Below are 13,487 nucleotides of genomic sequence, written 5' to 3' on the forward strand. Positions count from 1 at the left end.
CACCCCCCCCCCCTCTTCTCCCTCTTTCTTTCAAACCAGTTATATGTGCTGCATACTCTTCCTTGTCTAGGTGTTCTCTTTGTTTTTCGCTTTGCGGTTGAACTTAGACAATGCAAACTCAGCTAGTGATCATCCTGAGACAACAGTGTCACTATAGAAGCACCTCTCCTCTCATGATAATTAATGGCTAGCAAGGTCATTGACATTATGGCAAGAATTTGCACAGCTTTGCAAGTCGAGTGAGGAAGCATCAAAGCATTGGAAGAACTCTTGGAGTTTGTTCCATGTTTGTATTCTGTATTGGTTCAAAATTTCTCCACATCAGTCTTGAGCATGCATTGTAAATCTTTGATGTGCCTATTGTGCAATGTTTTGAAAGCTCTTCTGTGATTTATGTAAAGAAATGAGTTAATATATTGCAACCCTTTTATTCTTTGCCTTCCCACAATAATGATTGTATAATAAAATGTTTCTTTTCTTCTCCTGTTTTACTCTTACTAGAGTCTAAAGCATCTGTTATATCATTACTTAATGGTTTTCTTTGGTAATCCTTTTGGGATCACTACTCTGATTCTTAGGGCCCTCTTATAAATACTTTTAGAGCAAAGGATCGGCATGCTGCCTTTGTGCCTTGGAATCTACACAACCCACCAATTGGGGAGGAAGATTCTTAGGGCTCTCTTATATATGTAAAGTGATAAAAGGAAAATATTTTACCCAAAAAGAAAAAAAAAATCAAAATGATAATATTTAATTTTATTAGAAAAAATAATATGTTATTATATTAAAAGGACAAAAAATAAGATAATTTTTAATTTTATCAAATAAAACTTCCCCATGACTATCCAATCTAAATAATGCTAGTTTCATACATAGAATTTTATCACAGATTATGTTGGTCCCATCCATTACACCTAGATTATAGTAGGCATATCCTATAAATGCATATGGCTTTTTTTTCATTTCTCTTAAATGTTGTCAGAAAAGAACTCCCCATAACTGTCCAATCTAAATTTGAAACTAAGTTGCTGGCATTTTAGGAGGTGTGTGGATTCATATATACTCCCCATAAGTGTCCAATTTAAATTTGGATTCAAGAAGTGTCCTAGCTGTGGTCCAAACTTCACAAGCATAATACCTACTGGTCCTGCTTCAGTTCTTCCTTTCCTTTTTGTTGTCTTTTAGGTCATCATTTGTGAATATGACGAAAGGGAAACACAATGGGTATGATAAACACAACAAACTATATTGGACAAGGATGAATTTTGGATGTGAAAATTTTTTTAGGGAAAAGTTTGGGCACATTTAGGTTGTATCTAACACTGAATCTATCTTTCTCCTCCCCTTGCCCCTCGATTGAGCTGTTAGCTCTAGAGAAGCTAGTGGCGTGTCCAACTTTTTTCTTTTTTTATTCTAAGAAATTGATGAAAGATCGGTCAGGTCTAAGTTTTTTGGTATAAGAATTTTCACTAGTGATCAATAAATACCTTATGGTGGAATCTTTGCCTTCCTCAATGATGAGAAAGGGTCCCCCCTCTTGATGTTCTATCCATAGTAACGGATATTAACTGCCCCATGGCTTATATCCCAAGATCTATCAATAATGTTGATGTCTTGTCCCGGAAGGCCTCATACGTCTCTTGACAAGGTAGTCTAAATCCTCTCCATGGTCCATTCAAGCTGTAGTAGCGATGGAGGGGTCAGTGTATGGGGCCATTCTTGGGCCTTTGCTTGTGCCATAACAATGCTAGTCAATGTCAGTGCTAGTCGTAGTCCGAATATGAATCCCCTTTAAGAGTTCAGAAAATATTATTAGCGTATAGGCACAGTTTTAAAATTCAAGAATCAGATCGATGAATCAATTGATATACATTGATATAAATCATAACTACTCTAGACGATTCAGATTGATTCCCCACCGATTTTGCTCTTTTGCGGGCTGATTCTTACCGATTTGGATCGGAAATAGCTAATGTTTTTATTCAGAATTTCATGCAAGTTTGAGGCCCCCAAATTTTTTGTTTATAATTTTCCACAAGTGATCAGTTATCAATTGTTTTCAAGCACAAACTGCAATAGCGATGTAGGGAAGCGGTGTATTGGGCCTTTGCATGTGCCATGAGAGTGGCAGTGCCAGCCTCAGTCTCAGTCTTAATCATGGTTTCAAGTATCAATATTGTATTGATTGAATCATATCAATATCAGCTCAAATCGATCCTCCCTAATCCCAGACTGATCCATATTAATTATCCGTATTGTTTTAGGGATAAAATAGTAAAAATAACGTTTTTTTTTTTTTTAAATAAGGGTCAAAAGTGACCCATACACACCAATTCTCTTCAATATCAATTTGGATTAGATCGATATCAGCTGATACCAATATTGATACTGAGAACTAAATCCTTGGTCCTAATATGAATCTTCTTTTAAGAATTTAAAAAATGTCAATTTATTATAAAATAGGCACGGTTTTATAAATCAGTAAATGGATCGGTGAATCAATCGTGATTGATTTCTGGTGATTCTGCTCTATCTTTGGCTGATTTAGATTGAAATCACTTATTAGATCGTGAAATCTTAGTATAAGACTACTTTTCCTCTCACTATTATGAGAAAAAAAATCTATCAAATCATGACATCCGACCATTGGATTAGATTGAGATGGAAATCACCTATTCAATCGTTAATGCTTATTTCTACACATGTATACAATAGAGTTCAAGCCTACAACCTCTTTCCCTAGCACCATCAATAAGTTAAACTAGCGTTCAATGGGTCCAACTTTCTCCATAGAGTTCAAGACTAAAAAGTAATTCCATGACTATAAGGAACCGAGCATGCATCCTAAGGTCGGACTTCGATCCTCTATGGTACAATAGGACGCCTAGCGCACGCATATTCAAAGCTTATAAATGCCTTGGCTACGTACGATGATTTTGAGCTCCATAACTAAGCATTTTTAATCATTAAATGTGCCTTAACGCCCCCTTGCATCACAGAAAAATTTAATCCTGTGTTCACGCAATCATGTTTTTTTTTTTTAAACAATCACGAGTTCACTGTTGCGTGTTTGGGCTTTAATGACGTGTCGGTGTCGCGATGCCAAGACTCGAGAAGTAAAAGGTCGAGTACAAAGATTTTTCTGGTACCATTGTGGATTTTTCCTCCTTTTCAGTTTTCACCCAACGGAAACGAGAACCGGAACCTACCCTACACTACAGTGAGTAGGGTCCCTACTTCAGCTTTCACTTTCGTTATACCTACTAGGCTACTACTTCTACTAAAAAACGAATATGGGAAAAAATACACTTTCCTTTCTTCCATTTTCCAACCGAAACAGGAGAGAGAGAGAGAGAGAGAGAGAGAGAGAGAGAGTTTCTCTGGTTTTCTTCTTGTCTTTGCCGTCGTCAGCTGTATCACCGAGTGGTGGACGACGTCGATCGAAGTGAAGGCAAAAGCTTAGTTTGAGGAAAGTAAGAATGAAGAAGAGTGTAGGGAGCAGGTATTGGGGGTTATTGAAACTGTTAATTCATCTACTGGTGCCTCTCTGCGTCCATTTCATCGCAGAACAGATGACGGTTCCTTTGCTCGTCGATGTTACCACCAAAGCTTTATGCGACGATGATGATGATGGTGCCAAATCAAACACCTGTCCTCAGGCCATCTATCTCAACGGCTTCCAACAAACGGTACTCATTACTGATTACTGATTCATCCATCTTCTGATCCTCTTTTTTTTTTTTTCTCTTGTTATTTCGATTAGTAGCAGTGTTTGATCACCATTTATGCCGGATCGAGCTCTACATAAGAATATTTAACGGAAATTTAGAAGATCCCCACTCCCCTTTCCTGCCGTCCTTTCCGTCTAGCTTTCCTATATACCAAACAACACTGATTCAAAAGTCAAGAAGGAAGAACTGTACAAGTATTTGTAATAGGGTGAGGGTTGTCTCTTGCTTCAGCAAGCACGTTACATTACATATTTACATCAACTCACATTTTTTTTCCCTTTTTAAAATCACTATTTCTCTCTCTTCTTTACCGAAAAAACATAAGGCAGCATAGAAATCTCGCCCTTGTTGCCTATTCCTCGTGCTGAAAAATAATTGTGTACACACTCTCTCTCTCTCTCTCTCTCTCTCTCTCTCTCTCTCTCTCTCTCTCTCCAAATCAAAAGGTGATAGATACTTTATTTCATTATGAAGAAGTTCAACTAGGTGCTACCATGGATTTAGGGGATAGTATTGGTATTGATATTAGTATCTTTCAATATAAATCCGGATCAGTCTAGGATTGGAGATCGGTCTCAATCATATTAATTCGATACATTCAATATGACCGATATAATAACAATACTTAAAACCATGGGTACCAGTATATCCAACACCTGGTTCTATTTTTTCAAATCGGGAAAGGGTTCGAGACGTGATTCCTACATCAGCATGAAATCAATTGGAGCATAAGAGAGCATCAATAAGGACGGAATTCCCACCCTTTTATGTCTGAGTGGAATGGAAACATTATCTATCCACGCGATAGAATATTCCTTATGAGGATTGGAATGGAAACATTACCTGTCCACGTGAATAATCCTCTTAAGTTATTTTCATGTTCCACTAATTTAGCAATTTCTGTGGAAATAGGCGAACAATATTTATTGTTCCCCACCAAAATTATTCCCCACTTATTTAGTTGTTTTTGGAATCTTTAAATATGGAGTCTTACTTAGACGCATATATTATTTTCACTGGTAGGTTGTTGGGATATTCAGAGTGGCTATGCTTCCTTTCCTGGGCCAACTTGCTGATGAGTATGGGCGCAAACCACTGCTCCTTTTTACAATATCCGCCAGCATATTCCCTTTCGGTAATGCTCTTTTATATCTCTACCGCTTCACTTCGGAGTAATTTGGAAGGAAGATCACTTCTCACATATTTTCGGTAGATTATGTCATTATGGGCTATATCGACCACTGGGTAGAGACTAGGGAGCATGCATGGTTTATGGAATCGAATTGGATCAGATTAGTCAGGATAGGCCGGATCGGATTGGAATCGGTCTTGACGATCTCACTTCTTGGTCGATACTGTCTCGATGTATAATATGGATGAAGGGCAAAATAGTCCAAAAAATGCTTTTTAAATCAAAAGTAAGGATATATTTATCCGATCCAGGTGGATCTAGAATCAGCCTTGACCAATCCCATTCCTGATACCGAGTTTTCAAACCTTGGTAGGGAGGACTGCAGCCCTCAATATAAGAATCAAGGATTTAGTTATTGGTAATTCAGTATTGGTATCGGTAAGGGTGTTAATCGGTTCGGTTTTGGTTTAAACGGTGCGAATCGTTTCAGTTCACATTTATTTGACTAAAACCATAACCGCACCATTTACTAAACGGTTCTACTTTCTAAAACCGTGACCGTTTAGTAAACGGTTTCAGTTTCCACGGTTTCTAAACGGTGTCGGTTTCACAGTTTTAAACGGTTTTGATTTTGATTTATTCCATACGGTTTGTAAAACGGTTCACAATACGGTTTGTTATAACTCCAACCATTTCTAAACTGAAGATCGGCAACCACAAATAAGAGATTCTATATCAATGATGGTATGTCTTAATTTGATAATCTAGTGCTATTTCTTTGCATGGCCATTCTCAAACATATACAATTAATATCATACAACATCTAAATCCAGTCTTCTACAACATAAAATATTAAAATGACAGTGGTTCAGCCAAAACACTCCATCTGCGATAACAAATAGTAACATATATGGATTACAAGTTCATGATCTAAAGCCTAAACTTGAACTGAATTGCAATAAATCATATCAAAGCAAAATGGACACTTAATTTAATTGTTAATTGTTATACGGATTACTGCCCCTGCTTTATTTAATTGTTATACGGATTAATCAGATCGGTTTAAACGGTTCGGTTTAAACGGTTCGGTTTAAACGGTTTCAATTCGGTTTGAAACCAACGGGTTTCGCGGTTAAAACCGACCCGACCCAACCCGTTTAGCTAATCGGCCTGAAACTTGAAACCATAACCACACCATTTACTAAACGGTTTTGTGGTTTCAGTGTAAATGGATTGGTTCGATTTCGGTAAATGGTTTCGGTTACAAATTCACATCCTTAGGTATCGGTATCGGCCCAGCTGATGGTGATACGATACCATGCAAATCGATCAATTTGCCCCTATTTTTCATAAAATTTAGGTTTTTTTTTTACGATTTTACCCTTGATGCCGATATGATACCTGATCCTAGATCAGCCAGGTATAGGGAGCGGTCTCAACCGATACTGATACGGCGGATACAGCCGATTTGATACCAATACTAAAACCATGATAAGGATGTAAGTGGGGTCGGATCCAGCCCAGTGCGGGGGACGCACGACCTCTGTTAGTTAAAACGGGAATGGCAAAAAAAAGGAATTTGGTAAGGACATGTTTTAAACTGTCCAAGACATGTATGGGATGGTTCAACCCAAGACCTCAACCCAGGCCCAGCCTGATTAAATCTCAGGCCTAGAAATCCGAGTCCTGGACCAGCCTGTGAGATTTGTATTAGGCCTTCGGTTGGTTTACTTGAATTATCTGTTCACTGTTCTTATTGCAGCTGTTCTTGCTTGGAGTGACTCAAAACAATATCTTTATGCTTACTATGTACTCCGTATGATTGCACAAATCATAAGTCAAGGAAGTCTTTCCAGTATCTCTCTTGCATATGTGGTAAGATTTGTTTCCTTCTTATTTATTCATTTAAAAAGGCTGGCTGGAGACATAGTAGAAGAACTAACATTGTCCATTCCATTGGAAGGCTGATGTTGTGGAAGACAGTACAAGGGCTGTAGCATTTGGATGGATTACAGGTCTTTTCTCAGTTTCAAATTTCCTGGGAAATCTGTTATCTCGTGTTCTTCCTGAAGATTATATTTTCGAGGCATGTTCTTGATCAAATTTTGTCTTAGTTTTAGCACCATATGTCTCTATAATTTTGTGTGCAGTCCATAACTATTGACATATTTGTTTTTCAGGTGTCCTTGCTCCTCTTAGCAGTTTGTCCAGTTTATTTGAAGCTATTTCTGGTTGAGACAAATAAACCAGCTCCAAGGCAGGAGCAACACTCATTTTCTTTGGCTACAATTAGTAATAGCTTTAAGAAGCAATACAAAACCATCAAGAATGGTCTAGCTGCGGGTGCTAACAGGTACTACTCTGTTTGTAAACTATGAAAATGTTTATGAACATATAGTATCCTTGGCTAAAGATCTGCATTTTACCTTCACAGTGGGACATTGAACCGCATTGCTCTAATTACCTTCCTCTATAAGTTGGGAATGTCTGGCATCACCAGTGTCTTATTGGTATGTTCCTTTCCAATCTGCTAGCACTGCCAAAATTGCCACTGAAAAAAAGTAACTGTGAGTTTCAATAGTTGACTTGTTAGTTTATCTGCACGAGAAAATCTCCACGATCATCATAAATGTGACCTAATCGTTGCATCCATATTATCTCCTGGATCCATATCAGCTACCAGTCTGGCTTAAATATTTTGACAATCATGATGATTTCCTATGCAGTACTATCTAAAGTCGGTTTTTGCTTTCAACAAGAATCAATTTTCCGAAATCCTTATGTTGGTTGGAATAGGTTCCATTCTTTCTCAGGTACTGAGATCTGGAGCTTCTCTTTTCAGGCATTTTGTTACTTTCATGGAAATTTAGTTGCTACATTGATGTTCAAAGAGGAAGTAGATGAGCATGTTTTAACATTTTTACATCCTCCCCCCATCCCCGGTCAATGGTGCTGAAATTTGGCCTCTAGATTTTGGTGCTTCCACTTATAAATGCTCTGGTGGGAGAGAAAGGAATTTTGTGCATCTCCCTGCTTGCATCAGCAGCATATGTAAGTTGTCCAGAAAATTTATTTTATAGGTTTTCTCTAATTTTTTTTACCACTAAATACTAATTGAGCTAATAAATGGTGTTCTATGGATAATTCCCCCCCCAACTCTGCAGGGATTATTCAATGGTTTGGCTTGGGCACCTTGGGTATGTACTCATTTTCATTAGCTTTGAAGCATAAACTAAACGACCTCAGTGCTTTCTGAGCTTTGATTAGTTATCTTACCATTATTGATGGAGTTTTACAAGTTAACAATGGCATGTGCAGGTTCCATATATGAGTGCCTCATTTGAAGTTGTCTTTGTTCTTATGGAACCAGCTGTAAGGATGATGATTTAAAACTTAGAAGTACTATGTTTTATCTATATCTTTGCAAATATGATGCTCATTTATTTTCATTGATCTCATATTATTTGACAGATGTATGCTATTGTTTCAAAAGCAACAAGTTCAACCAATCAGGTTCGTATATGTATATCTCCTCTTAATATTGTGCTGGTGGTTCTTGATGCAGGCTGGGTAGGGTATCCTGTAGGGATGGCCTCTAAAGGTTTTGTAAGTTTTATTGTCATGAAGTTTAAGGATTCAACAGGACATTTTTATGTTTCTTGAATTAAACGTTTAAAATTCTTAAATGTGAAACTTGAATATATGAACAATAGTCCTCTCTGTTAGATCTGGACCAAACAAACTTTCATATTCTATTGACCACATATTCCAGTATTCGAAATCAAGTTTCTGAATTCTACTTCTACCATTATTAGCTCACCCAATATGAAGTTTTTGGTTGTTTTTGTTTCAATTTTTTTGGGCTAGAACACATTGCTTATTTGGTAATTTTTCCTGCATCTGTCTCTCGAGTTGAAATTGTACTTGCAATAGGGAAAAGCCCAAGGATTTATCGCTGCTGTGAGATCAAGTGCAACTTTGTTATCACCACTTGTGATGACTCCATTGACTTGTGAGTTGACCATTCTTCCTCCCCCTCCCCTCCACCACTTCCCTAAAGAAATCCCTATTTTTAATGTCAAATCCAACTCAGATGCATTTTATTTTCATGATGGAAACAAGAAGCATTACTGTAATAGTAGGGTATGATCACTTACTGACTGAATATGTTTACAGCATTGTTCCTATCAAGCAAGGCCCCATTTGATTGCAAAGGTTTCAGTCTCTTGTGTGCTTCCCTTTTTATGGTACCTCTCTCTCTCTCTCTCTCTCTCTCTCTCACACACACACACACACACACACACACACACACACAAACAAGCTAATTGGCTGCATATTCTTCATTGTTCAGGTGTTTGCTCTGTTTTTCGCTTGCCGGTTAAACTTAGACAATGGAAAGTCAGGTAGTGATCCTGAGGACAAAAGTGACAATATTGAAGCACCTCTCCTCTCATGACACTATTGCAAAAAATTGCAAAGCTTTGCCTACAGAAGTCAATTGAGGAAGCACCAAGGCCTGGAAGAACTCCTGGAGTTTGTTCTATATTTTTATTCTGTTGGGTTCAAATTCTCCCATCAGTCTTAAGTATGCATTGTAAAATTTGTGTGCCTATGATGCAGTGTATATTTATTGTTAGTTGTTCTGTTGTATATATAAAGAAATATAAGTTAATATAGTACAACCCTCTTAATCTTTGCCTCCCCAAAATTATGATCTTCTTTTCTTCTCCAATTTTACTGTAGGGTCTGAAGCATTTGTTATATCGTTAATTCTGGTTTTCTGTGTTTATTTTTCTGGGATTAGTACTTCGATTCCTATAAATACTTAATAGGGAGAGGGTTCCCTGAGCAAGCACCATTGGGGAACTTGCATCGCGCATCTTAAATCACTCTTATCACATTTAGAGAGAGAGAGAGAGAGAGAGAGAGAGAGGTGCATCTGTTCCGAATGCCTAGTGCCACACAACCCGAGTTAACAATCGCCACATCCATGCTCTAGTCTTGGAGTAGGCTCCCAATAGTCTTATCCATCAAGAATGGGTAATTTGGGTGTTTTAAAACAATAAGGGAGATGGAGAGGTAAAAGTTCAAATGTAAGGGATATTAGTAAATATAGGCTAAGTGTAGCAGAGAGATAGTAATTGAACCTTATTTTCTTTGAAATTCAAATCAAATTGATTCTATTTATTGTAAAGTAGTAGTAGTTGCCTTATGTTAGTCATCTTCTTATGGTTTGGAAAAGTTTCACTTCATTGATGAGAGGTGGATGTTTGGTCGCTTTATTGACTGAGGAGATAAGTGTGATGATTCTCGACTCAGAGTCACAATTGTGTATCAATGTAAAAGTAAGTCCAACACTGAGTCCTTGAGCTAAAGTTACATTCTGTCTTACTTCTGATTAGTTGATGATATAGTTCAAATTGTGTTTCCATTTGCCAGCAAGATGCATTGGACTCTCTAGCTTTTACAGATTTCATTCCTTGATTCTTAATTTGATTTCTTGGATCCTAATCTTCAATTCTGGAAATTAATTTTTCACCATTTATGTTTCTTTCAAGGATATTTAGTTGCTACATTGACGTTCAGAGAGAAGTAGATGAGCATCTTTTAACATTTTTACGTCCTCCCCCCCTTCCCCAGTCAATGGTGCTGAAGTTTGGCCTCTAGATTTTGATGCTTCCACTTTTAAATCCTCTGGTGGGAGAGAGGAATTTTGCCTATAGAGTTGGAGTTTGTTCTATGTATGTATTCTGTGTTGGGTTCAAATTTTCCACATCAGTCTTATTATGCATTGTAAAATTTTTATGTGCCTATAATGCTATCTTGATATATGTAAATAAATATAAATTGCAAAATTCTGATCTTTCTTTTCTTCTCCTTTTTCACTCTGGAGTCTATAGATATGTAAAACAATGGACTTCGACTAGCGGGAAGAGCACAAAGAAGTAATAGAGACACTTTACCAATATAAAGTTTTAACTTCTCTCCATCTACCTTGGATTGGAGTTGGACCATTGCTTTTTTTGAAGAAGAAACAGTTTGGGTGCTTTAGTGACTATTGTACAATCCTCCTGTCTTCCTCCTTATGGACACCACAAAAAAAACCAAAGATCACCCACCCACGAGTGATTATTCTCTGCAGTAAGTGCAGTGAGCATCGGATGGCTGAGACCATCCAGGCACACACCCTGAGGTCCTCACGGCCATCCGATGCTCACTGCATCATTGCACTCACTGCAGAGGATGTTTTCACCCCACGCACCCACCTCCAACAGTTTTGTGAGCAAGTAATTGCAATTCATTGATTGATGAATGTCCATTCCCATAACCTATTTTCAGTATTTTGGAATCGGCCATTAATTTATCTTTCTGTCTTCAATTTTTTCTTCCCCTTTTAATCACTTAAAATAGCAGAAAATCAATGAAACTAATGTATTGTAGCAACTTTGAATGATTTGGGTGCAGCATTTCAAAACATGGAATAAGAGATCAAATTCCAATATGTTTCTGATCGTAATCAACCCTCAAATCTAAAAACTCAGTGATTCTAGAATTTCTCAGCATTAATCAGTTGTTGGTGTACAATGTCTTGTATTCCATCACAATTTAATCCAGAGAATACTGGTGCAAGCGCCTTGACAGGCAAGAGGGCGGTCCGAGTAGCAGGCTATGGGGGTTGCAAAGGGGGTAGAAGGCCCCCTGCATAGCAGGGGTGTAGGGGGGCGCAGTCCTGCTTGAATTTTTTATTTGAAGGCAATTTTATATTTTTCGGATTAGGATTTTTTATTATATATTTGTAGCGAGTGTTTCTTTATCTGTAATGCAAGCAATACTAAGAGGTGTGAGGACGAGCGTTGTAACTCTATTCTCCATTGATAGTAAAACAAGATCTCATCTCACCGAAGACATAGATAATCTTGTTAAACCTCGTAAATTTGTGTGCATTGTATATTCTTGTTTTCTCATTATCTTCTACATCGTTTTAAGATTGTGTTTTTACATCAGTTGTGTCAAATCAATCAAAATTGAGATTAGGGCATGATAGATTCTGATCCCAATAGATTGACATCAATCTCATTCCCAATTTTTGAATCCATGCTTAGGTTTGCCCACCATACCTAGGTTCTAGGTATTCACCGTGTCAGCCAGCACGTATCTGTATCTGTATCATCGGAGACCAATGCTGATATGGGTACTGATATTGATTAGCTGCATCTGTTAAAAAGTGGATTTTTTTATTAATCCATAATAATATCAGTATCGGCCGGTACCAAATCGTTAAACCTAAACTTCATATCTTTTTGTTTGATTGGGTCAAGGTTTTAAAACTCGGTATCGGTATTGGTCACAGTCAAAACCGATACGATACCGATCAATATCGGTAAGGATCGATTAAGGATCGTACAATTTTTCCGGATCGGTCACGGTATCGGCTAGGATCGGTAAAAATTTTTTTTTTAAATCTAAAAAAATTCAGAAAATGAAACAGGAGAAATCTAATGCCAAAAGAGGCAGAAATGAAACACCTGCAACAACGGTTTGCTTAAGCATCAGCACCCTTGCCTTTCTTCCTCTGGATCTTCTTCATATAGAACTCCACCTCCTTTCCTTCCAATATGTACCCATCACATCTGCCACAATGCCCAGGGCGGGAAGCGATGCAAGCCAACAACCTTCCACTGCCAAATTGCTCTTCAATATGGGGTTCAAGTTTATGATCTTGAAGAAGCTTCTCTAGCTTCCTCTGAACATGGTTGCTCTTCTTTGTTTCCTGTACAGGAGCTTCTTCTTTCTTTCTTTTTTTTCAAAGAATTAAATGCTACTCGACTTGCAAAATTATACGGGGTAAATATCTCCAACAAAGTTTTGGACATCTAAGTCAATCCATACAAAATCTCCGGAATGAAAAAACAACCTAACCTATCTGGTATATGCTTAAACGAGAAATTGCTGGCAAATCAGCGCTTTCCACCACCGCCAAGTTTGGAACCCTTTGGCCCAGCACCCTTGGGTTAATTGCAAAGAGGAAAGCCTGCGAATCGGAACGAACAAATCTGATAACTTTGCCAGGGTATATCTTGGCACCGCTGAAACGGCAGAGCTCAGTCTTGAGTATCATGGCTGCCGCTTTCCTCCTTCTCTTTTGTTCCAATCACCCCTCAGAAACCCTTACTAGCAGAAACCCTAAATACCTCCAAGGTTAATGAGGGTCGGAAATCAGGTCAATTGATCTCTGCAGGAGCTTCTCCTTCCTCAGTTGTTTCCTTCTTGGCGGATGCCTTCTTCTTCCTACCGATGTCAACACCATTGCTTGAATGGAGTTCCAAGAGATACCCATCTTCGCTGAGCGGCGGAGACGATGACGAACAGGAACACTCTCTCTCTCCATTTTTTTTAACGGATCCGGATCGGTATCCAATACCCAGAACGATATCGGTCAATCTAACCGATCCGATACCGATACTTGATTCCATGGATTGGTTCCATTTAATGCTAAGATATAAATTTTTGAAGCTAGTTTTCCCACCCTCATTATTGTCGTTGAATGGTACTCCTACGGACAGGAAAACTTCTAACACAAGGAATAATTATAACCATAACTTAGGTACACTTTCAGATCGCTA

At 38.1% G+C, this 13,487-nt stretch overlaps 1 protein-coding gene and 1 long non-coding RNA gene across 2 annotated transcripts in view; both read left to right on the forward strand.

Annotated features, from left to right (window-relative positions):
• LOC122086536 overlaps window positions 1-433 on the forward strand; it is a 795-nt gene extending 362 nt beyond the window's left edge. The window contains exon 2 of the long non-coding RNA XR_006142464.1: window positions 71-433. This is a non-coding gene — a long non-coding RNA (uncharacterized LOC122086536). The remainder of the gene's footprint in view (window positions 1-70) is intronic.
• Window positions 434-3,320: 2,887 nt separating this feature from the next.
• LOC122086534 (hippocampus abundant transcript-like protein 1) lies at window positions 3,321-9,571 on the forward strand. Its single transcript, XM_042655433.1, has 14 exons — window positions 3,321-3,689; window positions 4,755-4,866; window positions 6,626-6,738; window positions 6,827-6,949; window positions 7,044-7,216; window positions 7,298-7,373; window positions 7,590-7,676; window positions 7,834-7,914; window positions 8,028-8,060; window positions 8,182-8,235; window positions 8,335-8,376; window positions 8,797-8,875; window positions 9,040-9,110; window positions 9,215-9,571. Exons 1-14 carry the CDS (start codon window positions 3,480-3,482, stop codon window positions 9,317-9,319), a joined length of 1,359 nt encoding a protein of 452 aa, XP_042511367.1. The 5' UTR covers window positions 3,321-3,479; the 3' UTR covers window positions 9,320-9,571.
• The last annotated feature ends 3,916 nt before the right edge of the window (window positions 9,572-13,487 follow it).

Source organism: Macadamia integrifolia, chromosome 8 (assembly GCF_013358625.1).
Source record: "Macadamia integrifolia cultivar HAES 741 chromosome 8, SCU_Mint_v3, whole genome shotgun sequence".
Classification (NCBI taxonomy): Eukaryota; Viridiplantae; Streptophyta; class Magnoliopsida; order Proteales; family Proteaceae; genus Macadamia; species Macadamia integrifolia.